This window comes from Dendrobates tinctorius, unplaced genomic scaffold, assembly GCF_039654945.1.
Source record: "Dendrobates tinctorius isolate UK_male_01 unplaced genomic scaffold, ASM3965494v1 ptg000132l, whole genome shotgun sequence".
Classification (NCBI taxonomy): domain Eukaryota; kingdom Metazoa; phylum Chordata; class Amphibia; order Anura; family Dendrobatidae; genus Dendrobates; species Dendrobates tinctorius.
Window position 1 is genome coordinate 5,844,933 of NW_027361800.1, and position 22,370 is coordinate 5,867,302.

The window sequence follows — 22,370 nt, forward strand, 5'->3', positions numbered from 1 at the left end:
AGCAGCTAAGGAAGTAGATGTTGACCCAGCGTCATCGTCTGGCTCAAGAAGGCCTGTAAGGTTCCCTTTTCTCGGAGTAGGTAAACTGCTTTTAAAGTCAGAGCATCAGGAACAGGATTTGGCTTACATTGCCGAAACAGCCTCCAGCTCTATCACCTCCTCTTCTGAAGTTTCAAAAACTGCAAGCACTGAGTTGTCAGTGCAGGCTTCTGGTCATGAACAACGCCTTTCCTTGTGTCCTTCACCCCCACCAAAAGTGAAAGATGCGGCAGGCCACACTTCAGATTACTCCATGGAGCTCTTTTCACATACCATGACTGGGTTATCCAGTCAAATCCTGAATTCCCCAGTCCAAGATGAATCTGACATGGAGTGCACTGATGCACAGCCACTGCTAGAAGATTCTGTTGGTACATTGACCCAGAGCACTACATTGCCCTCGCAGTCTACTGAGCCAGAATCTGACCCTGATGAAACTCAGGTGCCCCTTCCCGCATACCATACCACCTTACACGGTGACACAGGGGAAGGTGCAGATGAAATTGAAGAGGAGGTGACTCCCATACATCACAGCACCTTGGATTCGCGGCGGATACCGCGTCCACACTCTGCATATTACCACGTGGGACGGCTACATGTGCCTCCTCATAGGACTGATCCATTTCACAGAGCCCAGTCACTAAGAATCTCACAGTGCATTATATCGTACATTGATGAAGGTCCTAGACTGAAACGTCTGTGTATGTATGTACTGTTATCTATTAAAAATCACCTTTCTGCATCAGAGCTCTTGGTGTGTGCCAAGTTCTTACATATATCAGATTCACGGATTGGGATCCTACTTGGGCACCACCTTTAATCTTCAGGGTTGTGCCAACGGTTTTTGTTCCTTTTCACATACCATGTCTGGGTTATCCAGTCAAATCCTGAATTCCCCAGTCCAAGATGAATCTAACATGGAGTGCACTGATGCACAGCCACTGCTAGATGATTCTGTTGGTACATTGACCCAGAGCACTACATTGCCCTCGCAGTCTACTGAGCCAGAATCTGACCCTGATGAAACTCAGGTGCCCCTTCCCGCATACCATACCACCTTACACAGTGACACAGGGGAAGGTGCAGATGAAATTGAAGAGGAGGTGATGGATGAGCCAGTTGTTGATCCATTAGGGGAAGAGGGTGCCACTGGCAATAGGTCAGAAGAGGAGAAGGATCCGCAGCAGGCATCGTCATCGCAGCAGTGGTTATCTGGCAGGCCCGTAGTTGTCCAAAAACGTGTTAAAAAAATGAAAAGAGTTGTAGGACAGCTTGGCCAGACGGTCAAATTAGCACAGCGTGCAAGCCCTGAAAATTTATACCATAGTAGGAAGAGTGCAGTGTGGCACTTTTTTGTCCAAAATCCTAGTGATGAGGCAAAGGTTATCTGTAAGAAGAGTGGAAGGACCTTTAGCCGAGGGAAAAATCTCTGACATTTGAATTGGAATGCATGCATTTAACCACCATGCACTTGCAAGCGTGGATGGACTACAAAATCTCAGCACATGTGCACCTTCTCTCACTGAAGGTAGCCAGCAACGCTCCATTGCTTCCCCCACTGTAAGCCCACCGGTAAGCACACCAGCAGCAAGAAATGTTGAGGTGTCGTCGCAAGGTCAAAGCAGTCAGGGAAGATAATGGTAATGATGGTCACAGAGGAGCGCCAGCCGTGCATTCTTTGGGGAGATCAATGCAGCTCCAGCCGGATACCTCAAAAGAGGAAGCAGGTTGCGATGCTGGATGAACCCAGTCGGATGGAACGCAAAGAGAGGGGAATGTAGATTTAAAATCTTCTTTTATTAATGTAGACCACAACGCATTTCGACAGAAGCATCTGTTGTGAGTTCATTCTCGGGTTCACCAGTTGTGAGTTCTCCTTCCAGACTCACTCTGGTGGTAACAGGAGGTAGTGAGGCTGATTTGATCGGTGGAGATCTGCCACCTGAGAATGAGGATGACAATTGGACCTCAGGAGTCTCAGATTGGATTTAAGACAGCCGAGGCCCTATTGAGTTGCTGGTGATTTCTTCTGGCTTGTCAGCTCTTGGTTTTCAGCTCTGTTCCAGTCATCTAAAGCTAAGTTTTTCTGCTAATGTTCACACTTGATTTTGTTGGTCTATTCAGTTTTTTGTGTGGTCAGCCAGCCCCGACTGGGGGCTGTGCTGAATTTCCAGTCTTATTTATCAGTATTTTGCCAATTTGCTTTTTGTCCCTTACTAGTTTGGTCTCTTTTTGCTCTGTGTCAGAATATTTCAGAGTGCTGATATAGTGGGAGAAGTCTAGTGACTTTCAGGGTTAATTTTGCTATCAGAAGTGTTGGACATTATTTTTGTAGGGTTTTTTGCAGGTTGCAGACAGTGTCTTTCCTTTCCTTTCCTTTCTAGTTAGTTTGGGCCCCATCGTTTGCTCAGCCTATTTTCCTGCCTGTGTTTGTGCCTTCATCTTGTTTCACCATCAATACATGTGTGGGGGCTATCTATTCCTTTGGGGTCTGCTCTGGGGCAGTTAGTTTTCCCCTTTTCATGCTTCAGGCTTATTTAGTCCTCCGGCTGTGACGAAGCGTCTAGGAACATCATAGGTACGCTCCACGGCTGCTGCTAGTTGTGTGGTAGGATCAGGGATCTGCAATCTGCATAGTTACCAACCTCTCTGGTTTTCTGTGACTTAGCTTGTTTTGCTTTTTTCTCCTCGGTGACCCATTCATAACAGAATCACCAGCCATACCGCAGATTCTAGGGTACTCAAAAGCAGGAAAAAGTTGTTAAAAAAAAAAGTGTCAGAATGTTTTTTTTATATATATTTTTTCCTTTTTTTTCTCTGGGGCCGTAGGAGGATTTTTTTTTCTTTTTCCTAATGGAGATTAAGCAATTGTCTGATCGTGTGGAGCAGCTGGCTGCTGAAGTGCAGGGAATTTCCACCTACCTCATTCAGTCACATGCTGCTGAACCTAAGATCCCTACTCCTGATGTGTTTTCTGGGGATCGGTCTAAATTTCTGAATTTTAAGAATAATTGTAAATTATTTCTTGCCTTGAAGCCTAACTCATCGGGGAGCTCTGTGCAGCAGGTTAAAATTGTCATCTCCTTGCTGCGCAGCGATCCCCAGGATTGGGCTTTTTCTCTGACACTTGAAAATCCTATTCTGACTAATGTGGATGCATTTTTAAAAGCCTTGGGGTTGTTATATGATGAACCTAATGCTGTTGATCAAGCTGAGAGAACCCTGTTGGCATTAAACCAGGGTCAGGATTCTGCAGAATTATACTGTCAAAAATTCCGAAAGTGGGCGGTCCTTACTACATGGAATGATAGTGCATTGGCAGCTCTCTTTCGGAAGGGTTTATCAGAGACCGTAAAAGATGTTATGGTGGGATTTCCTGTTCCCTCTGGTCTGGATGATTTTATGTCAGTAGCCATTCAAGTTGATCGGCGTTTACGAGAACGTAAAACTACACGGGAGGCGCTGCCACCTTTTGAACAAACGTCTGAACCTATGCAATGTGATGGGGTTTTGTCTAGGGCGCAACGTCAGGAGTTTAGAAGGCGTAATAAGCTGTGTTTTTTCTGTGGAGACGTCTCTCATACTATTTCTGTCTGCCCAAAACGAGAGAAACGTTTTGGACACACATTTGCTGTGGGCAGTATACAACCTAAGTTTCTTTTGGCAATTACTCGATCTTCTCCTTATGCACGTTTTCAACGAAGGCTTTTGTGGATTGATGAGCAGCGTTGAATCTGATGGATTTGGACTTTGCTAAACATTGTGGTTTTTCCATGACGCCTCTGCGGATGCCTATTCCTTTGAGGGGTATTGATGCTACTGCTTTGGCAGAGAATAAACCTCAGTTTTGGACCCAGGTGACAATGCGAGTTGCCCCAGACCACCAAGAAAATTTTTGGTGCTGCATAATTTGCATGATACTATTGTTCTGGGTTTTCCTTGGTTGCAAACTCATAATCCAGTTTTGGATTGGAAATCTGGGTCTGTGGTGAGTTGGGGTTGTCAGTGTGTTCTTAGGGACGCTCCTGTTTTCTCCACCTCTCCTCAGTCTCATGATATTCCTGATTAGCCGATTTTTCTAATGTATTTAGTGAGAGCAAGTCTGCGTCTGTGCCTCCTCATAGGAGTTATGACTGTGCAATTAAGTTGATGCCTGGGTGTAAATTTCCCAAGGGTCGGCTTTTCAACTTATCAGTACCCGAACATGATGCTATGCGATCCTATATTAAGGAATCATTGGAGAAGGGTCATATTAGACCATCCTCGTCACCTTTAGGTGCTGGGTTTTTTTGTGGCCAAGAAATATGGTTTATTAAGACAGTGTATTGATTATCATTCCCCTAACAAGATGACGGTTAAATATCAGTACCCGTTACCTCTGATGTCTGATTTATTCTCCAGAGTTAAGTGTGCCTGCTGGTTTACTAAGCTTGACCTTAGGGGGCGTATAATCTTATTCGCATCAAGCACGGGAATGAATGGAAGATGGCGTTTAATACTCCGGAGGGACATTTTAAGTACCTGGTGTTGCCTTTTGGGCTCACTAATGCCCCTTCTGTCTTCCAGTCCTTTATGAATGATATTTTCCGTGACTTTGTGGATAAGTTTTTGATCATCTATCTGGATGATATTTTGATCTTTTCTAGTGATTGGGATTCTCATGTGGAACACGTCCGGACTGTGTTCCGGATTTTGAGGAAGAATTCCCTGTTTGTTAAGGGATCGAAATGCCTCTTTGGTGTAGAGAGGATTTCATTTTTGGGATTTATCTTATCTCCATCGACTATTGAAATGGACCCGGCCAAGGTACAGGCCATTTATGATTGGGTTCAGCCTACTTCTTTGAAGGCCATCCAGAAGTTTTTGGGTTTTGCTAATTTCTATCGTAAATTTATAGGTAATTTTTCTGGTATTGTTAAACCACTGACTGATCTGACCAAGAAGGGCGCTGATGTGCTGAATTGGTCTCCTGAAGCTATCTCAGCATTTCAGGAGCTTAAGCAGAGATTTACTTCAGCTCCAGTTTTACGGCAACCTGATGTCTCACTTCCATTTCAGGTGGAGGTAGATGCTTCTGAGATTGGTGCAGGAGCTGTTTTGTCCCAAAAGACCCTGTGACTTCTAAGGTGAATCCCTGTGCCTTCTTTTCTCGAAAGTTCTCCCCATCTGAACGCAACTATGACATGGGGAATTGGGAATTGTTGGCCATGAAGTGGGCATTTGAGGAGTGGAGACATTGGTTGGAGGGAGCTAGACATCAAGTTGTGGTCCTCACCGATCACAAGAATTTGATTTATCTGGAGTCGGCCAAACGCTTGAATCCTAGACAGGCTAGATGGGTCTTGTTTTTCACGTGTTTTAATTTTGTGGTCTCTTTTCTTCCTGGCACTAAGAATGTTAAGGCAGATGCCCTTTCTAGGAGTTTCTTTGCCGATTCTCTTAGTGTGACAGAGCCTACTACCATCCTAGGTGAGGGGGTAGTTCTTTCTGCCATTTCGCCCGATTTGAGATGCGCCCTGGAGGAATTTCAGGAGGATAAACCTGAGCGTTGCCCTATGGGAAAATTGTATGTTCCTGACCAGTGGAGAAAGAGAGTAATGTCTGAAATTCATTGCTCCGCATTGGCTGGTCATCCAGGTATTTTTGGTACCAGAGATTTGGTGAGTCTGTCCTTTTGGTGGCCTGCTTTATCTCATGATGTCAGGAATTTTGTACAGTCCTGTGGGACTTGTTCTCGGTCTAAACCCTGTGTTGGTTGAAGGCAATGTGGAATATGAGGTAGAGAAAATATTGGATTCTCGTTTGGTTAGATGGAGACTCCAGTATTTGGTCAAATGAAAGGGTTATGGTCAGGAGGATAATTCTTGGGTCTCTGCCTCCGATATTCATGCCAGTAGATTGGTTCGTGCTTTTCACCGGGCTCATCCTGATCGGCCTGGTGGCATGGATGAGGGTTTGGTGACCCCTCCTCAAGGGGGGGTACTGTTGTGAGTTCATTCTCTGGTTCACCAGTTGTGAGTTCTCCTTCCAGACTCCCTCTGGTGGTAACAGGAGGTAGTGAGGCTGATTTGATCGGTGGAGATCTGCCACCTGGGAATGAGGATGACGATTGGACCTCAGGAGTCTCAGATTGGATTTAAGACAGCCGACGCCCTATTCAGTTGCCGGTGATTCCTTCTGGCTTGTCAGCTTTTGGTTTTCAGCTCTGTTCCAGTCATCTAAAGCTAAGTTTTTCTGCTAATGTTCACACTTGATTTTGTTGGTCTATTCAATTATTTGTGTGGTCAGCCAGCCCCGACTGGGGGCTGTGGTGAATTTCCACCCTTATTTATCAGTATTTTGCCAATTTGCTTTTTGTCCCTTACTAGTTTGGTCTCTTTTTGCTCTGTGTCAGAATATTTCAGAGTGCTGATATAGTGGGAGTAGTCTAGTGACTTCAGGGTTAATTTTGCTATCAGAAGTGTTGGACATTATTTTTGTAGGGTTTTTTGCAGGTTGCAGACACTGTCTTTCCTTTCTAGTTAGTTTGGGCCCCATCGTTTGCTCAGCCTATTTTCCTGCCTGTGTTTGTGCCTTCATCTTGTTTCACCATCAATACATGTGTGGGGGCTATCTATTCCTTTGGGGTCTGCTCTGGGGCAGTTAGTTTTCCCTTTTTCATGCTTCAGGCTTATTTAGTCCTCCGGCTGTGACGAAGCATCTAGGAACATCGTAGGTACGCTCCACGCCTGCTGCTAGTTGTGTGGTAGGATCAGGGATCTGCAATCTGCATAGTTACCAACCTCTCTGGTTTTCTGTGACTTAGCTTGTTTTGCTTTTTTCTCCTCGGTGACCCATTCATAACAAGCATCTGTCTTCCTCAGGTGGCACCTGAGGAAGACAGATGCTTCTGTCGAAACGCGTTGTGGACTACATTAATAAAAGAAGATTTTAAATCTACATTCCCATCTCTTTGCGCTCCGTCCGACCGGGTTCAACCAGCATCGCAAAGCAGTCAAGGAAGCACAATGTTTTTGCAATGAAAGACTGAATCTAGGCCACCACCACCACCACCATCACCAACCCCCTGTCAGTCCATCAGGTCCACCGCTAGTTCCCCCATATGCAGCTCTCAAGTTCAGCTCACCCTACCAGACACTCTGAGTAGGACAAGAAAGTACTCATCCTCTCATCCACGTACACTGGCTTTGAACGCCTACATTGCAAAACTGATCTCATTAGAGATGATGCCCTTCCATTTGGTTGAAAGCGAAGCATTCCGAGAGCTCATGGCCTACGCTGTCCCACGCTATGACCTACCCAGTCGAGACTTCTTTTCTAGAAAAGCCATCCCTACCCTCCACCTGCATGTGAAAGACCACATTGTCCATGCACTCAGACAATCAGTGAGTGGAAAGGTGCACCTCACAACAGATGCATGGGCCAGTAGGCATGGCCAGGGTCATTACGTGTCCATCACTGCACACTGGGTTAATGTGGTGGATGCGGGGTCCAAATGGGACAGCGACGGTGGGACACTGCTGCCTAGCCCACGGAATATGAAACAGTTGGCTGTATGCGTTGGACCCTCCTCCTCCTTCAGAAGTGAAAGCTCGTCGACAGAGCGCAGTCGCACGACCACTCCATCCGCAGCTGCCAGTGTTGCACCCGAGGTGTCCCACTATCGAACAGCTAGTGGTAAGCGTCAGCAGGCTGTTTTAAAGTTGATGTCATTGGGCGACAACAGACACACCACGGAGGTACTGGCCGACTACTTGCAGCGAGAAACTAAGTCATGACTGGGGAGTCTAGATCTTGAGCCAGGCAAGGTAGTCAGTGACAACAGCCGTAATTTTGTGGCGGCCATAGCCCTTGCAAAACTCACACACATACCTTGCCTGGCTCACACCTTGAACCTGGTGGCGGCGCAGTGCTTCCTAAATAATTATCCAGAGTTAGCAGGCCTGCTCCATAAGGTGCGAAGACTGTGCTCGCACATCTGTCACTCGCCCATAGACTCCAGTCGTATGCAGAGGCTGCAGCGATTGCTCCACCTCCCCAAGCACCACCTAATCATAGACGTTGCAACAAGGTGGAACTCCACCATGCACATGGTTGAGAGACTGCGAACAGAGGCAGGCTGTAATGCATTTGTGGGAGGATACACGGGCAGGCAGTTTGAGGGCAGACATGGAGTTGTTGGGTGTGCAGTGGTCAAAGCTGAAAGACCTCTGTAAAGTCCTTCAGTATTTTGAGGAATGCACATGGCTGGTAAGCGCAGACAACGCCATCATAAGCATGAGCATACCACTTATGCATCTGCTCATGCAAACTTTGACACACATTAAGGATCAGGCGTCTGCAGTGGAGGAGGAACAGGAGGAGGAGGAGGGAAGCCTTGCTGACAGTCATCCATTGTCTGCTCAGGGAACTGTCCTGGACGAGGTGTAGGAAGAAGAGGAAGAGGAGGAGGAGGATGAGGGGGATGATTATTTTGGGGAGGAGGATGCTTCTCAGGGGGCAAGAGAAAATGTTGGCTTTCCAAGGTCAGGTACAGGGTTTGTGTGTGACTGGAGGCATGTGGATTTGGCAGAAAGTTATCCTCCACCCGCCATTGTCAGTGCATCATTGACACCTGGAACATTGGCCCACATGTGTGATTATCTCTTTTTGATCCTAAAAAGGGACCCCCGCATTGACAAAATTATGAAGGATGGCGACCACTGGTTGGCCAGTATCCTCGATCCACGCTATAAAGGCAAATTACAGAACATCATGCCACAGGAGAACCTAGAGCTAATATTGGAGAACAAACAAGCAACTCTGGTAAACCGTTTGTTAGAGGCATTCCCAGCACACAGCAGCGGGGCAGGTTCTACCACGAGCCGTACTGGGCCAAATGGAAGAGGTGTTCATGGTGCACACAACCGAACTGGCGTTGGAGACAGGGGTTTCATGACCAGGTTGTGGACTGATTTCTCGAGGACCGCTCACACGACTGTTAATACTGAATCAATTGCAACAGACAGGAGACAGCAGTTGTCAACTATGGTTCAAAATTACCTCTCCTCCCCTATCGATGTTCTCCCTCACAGATCATTCCCTTTTGACTACTGGGCCTCTAAACTGGACACCTGGCCTGAATTGGCACAATATGCCTTACAGGAGCTCACTTGCCCTGCTGGTAGTGTGCTATCCGAAGGAGTCTTCAGTGCTGCTGGATCAATCCTGACAGAAAGAAGGACCCGGCTGTCGACCCAAAATGTTGGTTATCTCACCTTCATTAAAATGAACCATGCCTGGGTTTCAAAGTATTTTGTACCACCTTCCCCTGATGACATATGACATGACAGCAAAATGGCTCACTTTGTCCTCCTCTTCCTCCGACTTCTGCAATTCCTCCATTTGTAGCTGCTGAACGTCCAGCCTACACCTCAACATATGCCAGTTTTCCACCTCCCTAACTGGGCTGTAACCCCCCCAGGGCCAGCGTCAGCACCTGGCACACCCGGGCAAGTGCTGGGGCCCTGAGCAGGTGGGGGGCCCACTCGTGGGTGACAGCACTGGCACAGGGCCCCTCATACTACGCAAAAGTCTCTGACGTGGGGGGCCCACTCGCCATCACAGACACCGTCGTGCTATGAGGGGCCCTGTGCCATTGCCGTCGCCCATGAGTGGCCCACCCCTGCTTGCTCAGGGCACCAGCACTTGCAATACTTACCTCTCCCTGCTCCACCGCTGTGACCTCTTCCACGTTTCCTGACAGTGACATTCAGATCAGAGAGCGCAATGACGTTACATCTGTACGCCATCTGCCTGAACAGTCCAAGTGCAGAGAGCTGGAATATGGCGACGCTGAGGAATCTAGAGTCGAGCAGTGCCCAGCGAGGAGAGGTGTTTCATTTTTTTGAATGTTTGGAGCAATATATGGGGAGCATTATACACTGGAGAATAATATATGGGGCCCATCATACACTTTAGCATCATAGATAGGGCCCATTATACACTGGAGCATCATATGGGGCCTATTATATATGGAGAATTATAAATGGGGCCGATCATACACTGCAGCATCATCCATGGGGCCCATCATACACCTGCGCATCATAAATGGGGCCCATTATATATGGAGCATTATACACCGTTTGCATATTTAATTTTTTATGTCAGGTAATTTTTTAGTAAACATTTTCCAAAATTGAAAAAACAGGTAGTCATATACAGGATATTTCACAAATAGTGTATATCATAAACACAATAGAACACCACAGAAATCCCTCCCAACTCACCCCCCTCCCTCACCCGAAAAAACACCTCTCCTCTCTCCCGATGCATTTGGTCTCTCACAGCTAAAATTTTCGGGGTATATCCTCCTCAACGCTCTCATCCATATCCAACCCGGATATGTCCAACCACGGTGCCCACATATCTTCCCATTTCTTAGTTGTTCTTCTTTTTTGATACACATATTTTTCAATATGTATATTATTAGTAACTGCATCGGTAACTTCCGTGATTGTGGGTACAGAAGATCCCTTCCAGTGAGCCGCCACCCTTTTACGAGCTTGATATAATATTCGTGAGACTGCCAGCTGGTGCTCCTCCGAAATCAGCAAAGTCTTCACCCGCCACAGAAGAGCCATTTTTTTGGTCTAGTACCATTTGACATTGATAGACAGTATTAAGTATATCATTCACACCTCCCCAAAACCTACGTAACCGAGGACAGTTCCAGGTCATGTGTATCAGATCCACATTGGGCGTTCCACATTTCCAACAATCTGCCTCTGTAGCATAGCCCATTTTCAACAGCCGTACAGGGGTTCGATAAACTCGATGAAGCAAATAAAGATGCGACACTCTCTGCGCCTCGCTAACCGAGACTTTCGCGACTTCTTGCAATGCATCCTCCCCTTCATCATCTGTTAAATCAACTACATCAACTTGCCACTTATTCTCCAGCGTCTCCAAACTTGCCACTCTCTTTTCCAACATGGTTGCATATATCATGGATATGATACCTCTTGATCCTCCTCCCATCACTACTCTATCCAACAGCGGAGTTTTAGCTGGATTACCTAGTGGAGCGAGTCGCTGTTGTGCTTCACAAGCATGTCTCAGCTGGAGATATTGAAAATTTTTTTTATTAGGGATGGAAAATGTCTGTTTGAGATCCTCAAAAGATCGAAACTTCCCTTCAGAATAAAGCTGTGATACTATTTTAAGCCCTCTCCTCTCCCATAGCTCCAAACCCTCTAATTTATTTAGCGCTGTACATGTCAAGTTTCTCCAGATCAGGAAATGCGCCGTGACTCCCTGTATACCCAATATTTCTTTGGCTGTGTTCCATACCTTATCCATGCACTTCATTATCGGAATATTGATAGACTCAGGGCGGTTCAGTCAGGGTCAAGCTATCGCCTGCACCTGTAAGTCCTTTCTCACTACGCATGTAAGCATAAATCCCGAGGAAGTTCGCATGAAGGAATCCTCCTCCCCCCATCCTCTGAAATGCTGCAACTGCACTGCAAGATAATACAGAAACGGGTCAGGAACCGCTAATCACCCCAGTTATTTAGATGTATGCAAAACCTCCAACCGAATTCTAGGAACACTCCTCTTCCAGATAAGCTCTCTAAATATTCTGTTTATCTGATAAAAGTTTCGACCAGGAATCCAAATGGGCGCATTGTGGAGGGCATACAAAGCTTGTGGCATGAGAACTATTTTTACCATGTTTGCCCTTCCCATCATACTCAGTGGTAACTTGCACCAGTCCATTATTTTTGGATGAAATTTAGCAAGTAGCGGGGTAATATTTAGACGCTCAGAATCTTGTATATTATACCCAATATGAATTCCCAAGTATTTAAACTCTTTGACTACATTTAATCGTCCGGCCAATTCCAAGGAGTTCTTGGGAGCATCTCCCACCCGCATAATTGAAAATTTCTCCCAGTTAAAACATAAACCAGAGATCACTGGGAAGGATCCAAAGACTTCCATTGCCACCCTCAGAGAAGACGGCCACTCTCCCAAAAACAAGAGCATGTCATCAGCATACAACGCTATTTTTTCTTGCAAAGACTCATACCCAAACCCCTTAATTTCAGGTGTCGCCCAAATTACTACTGCCAAGGGCTCAATTGCCAGAGCAAACAGTAGGGGAGACAGGGGCACCCCTGTCTGGTCCCTCTGTGTAAGTTAATTGTATTTGAGATCTCCCCAATTGTATTTGAGATCTCCCCATTAATTCTACTTCTGGCCTCTGGACTCGAATACAGCAGCTGTATACAGGCAATAACATTTTTACGGGAACCCATCATGGCTAATATAGCCCACAGATACGGCCATTCGATGCTGTCAAATGCTTTAGCAGCATCCAAAGATGCAACAGCCCTAGGTTCCTTTCCCTTTGATGGGATCTGTAAATTTAGATACAACCGCCGGATATTAATTGCAGTTGATTTCTCTGGCATAAAACCAGTTTGATCTGGATGAATAATACTAGATATTACTCTAGACAGCCGTATCGCCAGAATCTTTGCAAAAATCTTGACATCAACGTTTAAAAGGCCTGTATGACTCTGGAAGACAAGGATCCTTATCAGCCTTGGGGATCACCACTATGATTGCTTCATTCAAGGACAGGGGCAAGTGCCCATCTTCCCTAGCCGCCTCAAACACCTTCAAGGGCTGTGGAAGCATTATATTTGAGTACTGTTTATATACCTCCACAGGCAGCCCATCAGACCCCGGTGTCTTATTCCCTGCCATAGAATCTAGAGCCTCCTCTAATTCCTCCAGACTAATTGGTGCCTCCAGCCCAACAGCTTCTGATTCCGACAGAGTAGGCACACCAGCAATCCCCAAAAAGCTACTGAACAACTTGTCATAGAACCCGCCCTGCGAATTATATAATGTCTCAAAAAACTTGCTAAAAGTTGCTAGAATTGCCCCAGAAGATCTTTCAAGTTCCCCATTTTTGTTTTTTATCTCCGGTACCATTGCAGGGCCAGATCGAGTCTTGATCAGGGTAGCTAGTAGATGTCCAGTTCCCTCCCCCTCCCTGAAATAGACCTGCTGCCAGAAGTATCGTTTATCTGCAGCTTTTGAAAGCTTATGTCGGGCTGATTGTTGTTCCGCATTTACTGCGTTAAAATGTATATCCGACGGAGTTTCCAAATATTGCAATTCTGCAGAGATAGCTTCCTTCTGTAAAAGGTCCTCATATTCTCTAGACTTAGTTGTAACTCTATTCACTTCCGAGATCAACAGTCCTCTCACATAAGCTTTAGACGCATCCCATAATCTTTCCCTGGGAGCTGTACCCTCATTCATAGCAAAAAATTCTTTTAGCAAGTCAGGGATCCTAGCATCTGCTTGATTAATAGGTAACCAGAATGCGTTAAACGACCATGGTGCCCGTTCCCCTCTCCCGCCATTTTCCCAATTAAACGTCGCCATAAAAGGGGAGTGATCTGACAAGGCCCTAGGTTAATACTTGTTTGCATAATTATTACTAGGCAAGTTGTATTTGAGAGGATTCTTTTTATTATTGAACAACAACTATGTTCTCAATCAACCAAAAAGACTCATAAATATCAAAGTTAAATATTTTTGGAAGTTGGAGTGGGTTTTTTTTTAGATTTGGCTATCTTAGGAGGATATCTGTTTGTGCAGGTAACTATTACTGTGCAGAATTATTAGGCAACTTAACAAAAACCAAATATATACCCATCTTACTTGTTTATTTTCACTAGGTAAAACAATATAACGACACAAAATGTAGAAATAGACATTTCTGACATTCAAAACAAAAAAAAAGGGACCAACAGAGCCACCTTTCTTTACGATGACACTCCTAAGCCTTCCACCCATACATTCTGTCAGTTGCTTGATCTGTTTACGATCAACGTTGCATGCAGCAGCCACCACAGCCTCCCTGACACTGTCCCTAGAGGTGTAATGTTTTGACTCCATGTAGATCTCACATTTTATGAGGGACTACAGGTTCTCTATGGGGTTCAGATCAGGTGAACAAGGGGGCCATGTCATTATTTTTCCTTCTTTTAGACCTTTACTGGGCAGCCACGCTGTGGAGTATTTGGATGCATGTGATGGAGCATTGGCCTGCATGAAAATCATGTTTTTCTTGAACGATACCAACTTCTTCCTGTACCACTGGTTGAAGAAAGTGTCTTCCAGAAACTGCAAGTAGGTCTGGGATTTGAGCTTCACTCCATCCTCAACCCAAAAAGGTCGCATAAGTTCATCTTTGATGATACCAGCCCATACCAGTACCCCACCTCCACCTTGCTGGCATCTGAGTCAGAGTGGAGCTCTCTGGCCTTTACTGATCCAGCCTCGGGCCCATCCATCTGGCACATCAAGAGTCACTCTCATTTCATCAGTCCATAAAACCTTACAAAAATCTGTCTTAACATATTTCTTGGCCCAGGCTTGTTTTATCTTATGTTTCTTGTTCAAAGGTGGTCGTTTTCCAGCCTTCCATACCTTGGCCATGTCCCTGAGTATGGCACACATTGTGCTTTTTGATACTCCAGTAACTTTGCAGCTCTGAAATATGGCAAAACTGGTGTCAAATGGCATCTTGGCAGCTTCACGCTTGATTTTCATCAATTCATGGGCAGTTATTTTGAGCCTTTTTTTTATCAACACGCTTCTTGCGACCCTGTTGGCTATTTGCCATGAAACGCTTGATTGTTCAGTGATCAGTCACGCTTCAAAAGTTTGGCAATTTCAAGACTGCTGCATCCCTCTGCAAGACATCTCACAATTTTTGACTTTTCAGAGTCTATCAAATCTCTCTTCTGACCCATTTTGCCAAGGAAAGGAAGTTACCTAATAATTAAGCACGCCTTATAAAGGGTGTTGATGTCATTAGACCACACCCCTCCTCATTAGAGATGCAAATCACCTGATTTACATAATTTGCAGTTGGCTTTCAAGCCCATACAGCTTGGAGTAGGACAACATGTATGAAAAGGATGATGTGATCAAAATACTCATTTGCCTTAGAATTCTACACACAGTGGATAGGCCCATCATACACTGGAGCATCATCCATGGGGCTCATCATATCTGCAGCATCATATGGTGCCCATTATATATGGAGCATAATATAGGCCCATCATACAATGGAGCATCAGCCATGGGGCCCATTATATATTGGAGCATCCTATGGGGCCTATCATATACTAGAGCATCATATGGGGCACATTATATATGGAGCATTTTATAGGCCCATCATTCATGGGGCCTATCATTATAGTGGAGCATCATATGGGGTTCATTATTTATGGGGCATCATATAGGGTATGGAGCATTATATGGAGCACATATGGGGCCTATTCTGAATGGAGCATTATATGGAGCACATTCTGTATGGAGCAATATATGGGGCCCATCATATACTGTATGGAGCTTTATATGCGACTCATTATACTGTATGGAGCAATATGTGGGGCTCTTTCTACTCTATGGGGACCGTCCTATACTGTATGGCACATTATATGGGGACCATCATATACTGTTGCATTATGTGGAGCTCATCATATACTGTATGGAACATTATATGGGACCAATTATTCTGTATGGAGCAATATATTGGGCTCATTATTCTGTATGGCGCACTATGTGGTGGCCATAATACTGTATGGAGGAATATACTGTCCGGTTTTTGAGCTATTGTAGAATTTAAAATAGATATCAGTCATGTAATGTAAGAAGTGAAGTATTTGTCATTGCACTATACCAATATTTCTCTGCCGTATCGGAGCATCATGAATTGTGGTATGTGTTAAAGTGGCCCACTGACACTCTTTCGCCCGGGGCACACAAAACCCCCCCACAACTTTAGCCAAATAACCCCCAGTTTTCAATGCGTAACTATTATTATAAAGTAAATTAAGGTTGACAAGCTTCAGTAATAAGAATTGATGTTTTTGGCATTGAAATGGGCACTGTAGGTGTGTTTCCTGTCCTCCACTCACTGCCGACTTTGCTTCCCCATTGACTTGCATTGGGTTTCGTGTTTCAGTCGGACGTCCGACTTTTCATGATAGTCGGCCGATTTCATTTGACTCGACTTTCCAGAAAGTCGGGTTTCATGAAACCCGACTCGACCCTAAAAAAGGCAAAGTCGCTCATCTCTAGGAACAACTAAATTAATCATTCATGTATAGGAGAAATAACAGAGAAATGGAAACATATGCTCCCGAATTTATATAAGCCCACATTCACACTATCAGTATTTGGTTAGTATTTTACCTCAGTATGTGTAAGCCAAAACCAGGAGAGCAACAAACAGAGAAAAAGTATAATAGAAACACGTCACCACTTCTGTGTTTATCACCCACTCCTGGTTTTGGCTTACAGATACTGACCAATACTGATAGTGTGACCGTGGCATAATATTAGGAATACAATATTTTTCGAAATAGGCATGTTGGAAGAGTTCTCCTGTTAAAATAAATTACTATATATGTTATAGTTCATCTCACCTCACACGAATCCCTTTTATTGTCTCCTGCACAGATTATGTTGACAGTGACCTCTCCATGATAGTAGTCCCGCCGGTTGCATACCTCTAGGCTAATCACTGGGACCAATACCTCATGTAAGACATATGGCTTCTTTCCAGTCTTCTTGATTTTTCCCCAGCCAGCTACCATACAAAGTGTATTTTCTTTAATCATAATATCTTCTGTCTGGTAGCGTAGAGGGCTTATTGATTCGCTCAATGGGACCTTTTCTGGAAGCTTTGTAAAAAGGGTAAAGCATATATTTATATATTACATTTATTTCTCCACCCAGTTCATTAAGCCAAGTTAAAATATATTTATTATGGAACATTGAAATTGATAAAAGACATCTCTAAGGAAAAAGACCTAAATGTTAATCAGTTTACATTTTTTTAACCACAGGTAATGTGTAATTTTTTACCCCAGTGTTCACAGTTTTTCATTATTATGTTGCACGGACTGTCTACCACAAGGCAGCTTATGGCTCCCTAATACAGAGCAGTAGGGACTCTTTGTGCCACTCTACACTGTACCACTGGTAACACCAGTAACCAAATAGAGACAATGATGTACTAGTCCAATTTAAAGATAAAACTTGCAAAATGTTATTATTCAAGTTAAAATTGACACAGATAATGGAAAAGAGGGAAAAAGAAGTTTTATATAAAATACATACTAATTATGTTCAAATGCTGCTATGATACAAGGACACACATTATTCTGCCTTCAGGCACGCTGACACGATGTGCAATCCAGCATACAGCATAAACCACAGCTCTGTCCTCCAAAATAAGCAGACTGTTCTCTGTAGTCTAACTTGTTTATTTGTGAAGAGTATAGAACATGCGGTAAAACTGTAAAGAATACAATGACATACATAAGTATTGGGCAGATGATCACACACAGATACAGGAAGCATTTAGTGTGATGAATTTACATAGAAAGAAAACACAGGTGTCCAATTGCGTCTACCGAGCACTGACTACTATACAGCTAATAAACTCTCTGCACACACTGCATTGTAAGAAAGATTAAGCTTACCAGATATGCATTAACCGGATAACAAATTCAAGTTGGAGAATTAAGATGGAGGACAGGTAAACACGTGCATCCTATGATATACAGAGAAGCAAAATGGCCCTTCTTCATCCCACAATACATTGCTTCCTTCCCACAAAGCACTGCTTCAATCCCATAGTGCATTGCTTCTGTTAAAGGCACAGACTATATAATCCTATCAAAGACACTGCTATAAATTCACGGTGCTATAATTAACCCAGCACATAATACAAACAGACTGCCCTATATCAGAGGGCAGAACACTTCCCGCTTGGCATCAACTGATGCCACTTACAGGCTCTTTAGGCGAAAGCAAAAGAATTAGCTCCGCAACTGGTCTGAGGAATAGTTTACTCTCCCCAGCCTTCCACACTTTGACCTCGACCTTGCGCACCTTCTCATCTTTGCTTGGGAACACCTTGGTGATGAGGCCCAGAGGCCACTCATTTCCTCATTTCATGTGACTGACTGTCCTTCATGAGCACAATATCACCGGGTCTGATGTTCAGCTTGTCGATCTGCCACTTCTTCCTAGGATGTAAGGTGGAGAGGTATTGCTTTCTCCATCTGTCCCAGAAAGTATTGGAGAGACTTTCAACTTGTCTCCATTGACATCTGTAGAGGTCCTTGTTGCTAAATTCTCCCAGTGGAGCACTAGGAGTGTCGGTTTTCTGAGTGAGTAACAGGGTGGGAGTGAGAATAGTTGGATCTTCAGCATCACTGGAGAGTGCAGACAATGGTCTGGCATTTATGATGGCCGAAACTTCTGCCAAGAATGTAGTCAAACCTTCATGTGTGAGTCTTGTGCTACCTTCTTGCAAGAAGATAGAGTCTAAGATTCTGCGTGCTATTCCTATCATCCTCTCCCAAGCACCTCCCATATGAGAAGAGTATGGTAAATTGAAGGTCCAGGTACATCCCTGTTCACTCAGGTATCTTTCCACACTGGTAATGTCTAGGTTGGAAGGAATTTGGAGTTCTTTCACTGCTCCTACGAAATTTGTGCCTCTGTCAGAGCGAATGTGTTTCACGGTGCCTCTGATGGCAATGAACCATCGGAGTGCATTTATGAAACTTGATGTGTCCATGGATTCAATCACTTCGATGTGGACCGCTCTGATGGACATGCAGGTAAACATAACTGCCCAGCGTTTTGCGTTGGCTTGGACTCTTCTAGTATGCCGTGCAACCACAGACCACTGCCTGAATACATCCAGTCCAACACTGGTAAAGGGAGGATCCATACTAAGTCTGTCTGTTGGGAGATTGGCCATCTTTGGGCTTTGAGTCGCGCCGCGGAGTTTGCGACAAGACACGCAGTTCAAGATGAGTTTACTCACACATCTCTTTGCTCCGACTATCCATAGTCCAGCAGTTCGTAGTTTCCCTTCGGTAAACAATCGGCCCTGATGTTTCACCAAAACATGATGGTGCTGTACGAGCAGAGTGGTCACATGATGGTGGCCAGAAATTATTAAAGAGTGTTTTTCCACGAATTCCACCTTGGCTTCCTGAAGATGACCTCCAATTCGTATCAGCTCGTTTTGGTCAATTATTGGATCAAGCTTTTTCAAGACGCTGTCTTTAGAAATGGGTTGACTTTTGTTGAGGTTGTCTATTTCTTTGGCATAACACTCGCGTTGTATGGTACAAATTATCGTGTTTTTGGCATTTTCCAGGTTCGGAGCGGTAAATACGTGTTTGCAATGGTGCCAACCCTTACAAGACTTATGACTGGTGGGTAAGCGTTGCCTCTGGAGTTTAAATGATAGCGGGGCCATCCAACTCTTTGACTCATCTCTTACCATCTCCCTATCCATGATGTCCAAAAACAGTCTGTCATCTATGGACATTGCTACCTTGTTGTCGTCTCTTGTTCTGTGGAAAACTGTGCACCCTATATGATCTTGGTCAACGTCACATGAGTGGTCTTCATAGGAAGGATCATCTAATGGACAAGGTAGAGGAGCATTGTGTGGCAACTCTTTTACCAGGAAGATACTCTTACATGGCTGGAAGAGAGACGGACGTCCATTTTCAAGAGTATTGGTAAGCATGCTGTCAACTAAGACCGGCTTGTGTGCTCCTCCTAGGCAGACGTCCCCTATGATGACCCATCCAAGGTCGTGCCTCTGTGCGTACGGAGCATTCCTGGAGCCATTTATCATGATCTCAGTGCGGGTTTGACTCGCACACGTGGGGTTAATGTTTGGAACCAGTGCTGATGACTGGCATTTCTGGGGTTAAAGGTTGTGATCCCGATGCAGGCTTACCTGCACACCTGGGGCTATGATTGTGGCCTCTCCCTGGTTCTGGTGGAGGCTTCTTATAGCCTCAGGACGCTCCCATCCCTGTCAGTTATACTCTTGCCCTTGGCATTTGTGTGGTGACCCCTGAGTGTGTTTGTGCTGTGTTCTGGTTACTTGATTCTCTGTGTATGACTCGGTCTGTTCTCTGGATATCGCTTTGGATTCTGCCTGGTACCTCCTATGTCTGTTTGGTTTTGATCTCTGCTTGGCCCTGATTATCCGCTCTGTCTCATCCCTGGTACTGTACTGTGATCCTGTGTATGACCTTTGGCTTTGTCTGACCTCCCGTCTGTTTATTCCTCCTGTACCTCGTTTAGCACTGCTTCTGTACTCAGGACACGCGCACTGGCTCTATGAGCAAGTGTAGTGCGGTGTCTCTGACATTATAACTGACCCTTTCAGTTTTGTTTTTTTTTTTTCTGAAGAAAAAAAAAAAAAAAGTGTGTGTTATCCTCATGGATCCCATACAAGCCTTGGCTGATCAGGTCAAGCACCTGACCCAAATGTTCCATAAGCTCAATGTGGAACAATGCACGATGGCCCATACCCAGCAACAGTTGGTGGTTACTGTGCAGGGCGCTGTCGATGCAGGGGCTTCTGGTTCTGGGGGTAGGGATGTGTCATTAGCGTCCCCCGAATCTCCGGTCAAATTACCAGACCTTTTCTCAGGGGATAAAAAGGAGTTCAGGTCTTTCAAAGAAGGATGCAAGCTTTTTTTTTCTCTAAGGCCCCGCTCCTCCGGGGATGAGTTCCAGAGGGTGGGGGTCATTATTTCCCTACTTCGGGGGGCTCCGCAAGCATGGGCTTTCTCTCTGTCTTCCTCTGCTCCTGAACGTATGTCAGTGAACGCATTCTTTGAGGCCCTCGGGCACATTTATGATGAACCTGACCGAGTGCGATTGGCAGAGGACATGGTGATGAGTGTCTGTCAGGGGAAACACACAGCTGAGTGGTTTTGTTCTGAGTTCCGCCGCTAGGCGGCAGAGGTCTCTTGGAGCGACGCCGCACTCCGAGAGAAGAGGGGAAGAGTCTTGAGGAGATCATTTGCATATTCCCAGTGCCTTCTGGGATAAGTGAAGAGTCTCCGCGAGCTCAACGATCACTGAGTTTTGGCCGTTGCAGCTGAAAAGAGGAAATCGGAAAACCAGGGGAAGAGTCTTGAGGAGATCATTTGCATATTCCCAGTGCCTTCTGGGATAAGTGAAGAGTCTCCGCGAGCTCAACGATCACTGGGTTTTGGCCGTTGCAGCTGAAAAGAATTTCATCGTTTTTAAGAAATCTCAAGATGGAAGAGGCCAGGAGCCATTTGGTGAGCTGCATTTCTTGCTACATGTTCACAGATTTACCAGTGGAAAAGCCAAACTTCACATGCCACAAATGCAAGCTTGTGTCCCTGTTGGAGGAAAAGTTGCAAAATCTCGAAGAGAGGTTAGCTACGTTGAAGATCATTAAGGAAGGTGAAGAGTTCTTGGACAGAGCAGAATTATCTCTTCATGTTACAGAAAGAGAAGAAATTCGAAGTGAGTGCACCTGAAGAAACAGAGGAATGGAGACATGTGACCCAGAGAAGCAGGAGGATCAGGATGCAGTCAGCACCCATACTGCTCAGAAACCAGTACCAGGCTCTCACGCAGGAAAACGATGAAGAAATACATCAGGATAAGACTTTGCCAACAAACAGCAACCTTGTACGCCTTCAGAGTCCTCCTGGATGGAGAAAGAAAAATGTTGTGAAGAAGAAACGGAGAGTGGTGGTCATGGGGGATTCCCTGTTGAGAGGAACAGAGGCCGCTATCTGCAGACCGGATATAACTTCAAGAGAAATGTGCTGTCTTCCAGGTGCAAAAATTAAAGATGTGTCTGACAGGATATCAGGACTCTTCAGACCTACAGATGACTACCCATTCCTGCTACTACATGTGGGGACAAATGACACCGCAAGAAACGACCTGGAAACCATCTGCAGAGACTTTGAAGACTTAGGCAAGAAAGTGAAAGAACTGGGAGCGCAGGTGGTCTTCTCTTCCATCCTCCCAGTGGATGGCCATGGAACAAGGAGGTGGAATAAGATTCTGCAGGTGAACAACTGGCTACGTCGATGGTGCCGTCAGCAACGATTTGGATTTCTGGATCACGGAGTGAACTACTTATACGATGGACTACTTGCTAGAGATGGGGTGCACCTTACGAAGACTGGAAAGCATGTATTTGGAAGTCGCCTTGCTACACTTGTAAGGAGAGCTTTAAACTAGAACAACATGGGAAGGGAAGCAAAAGACCAGAAAAAGCCATACACCTGACAAATGCTATTGAGAACTCTGCTATTAGAAGTGGAAAGGAAGAACAAAGACGAAAGAATCTAATTAATACAAATATTGGAGAAAGAGAAACCAATCACAAACTAAAGTGTTTCTATACTAATGCACAAAGCATGGGC

At 45.1% G+C, this 22,370-nt stretch overlaps 1 protein-coding gene across 2 annotated transcripts in view; it reads right to left on the reverse strand.

Moving 5' to 3' along the window:
- The window catches only part of LOC141048053 (serine protease ami-like), a 295,484-nt gene that overhangs the window by 129,381 nt on the left and 143,733 nt on the right, over window positions 1–22,370 (reverse strand). For both annotated transcript variants that reach the window (XM_073543395.1, XM_073543394.1), the window contains one exon: window positions 16,545–16,802. In XM_073543395.1, coding sequence (XP_073399496.1) covers window positions 16,545–16,802 — 258 coding nt within the window. The remainder of the gene's footprint in view (window positions 1–16,544; window positions 16,803–22,370) is intronic.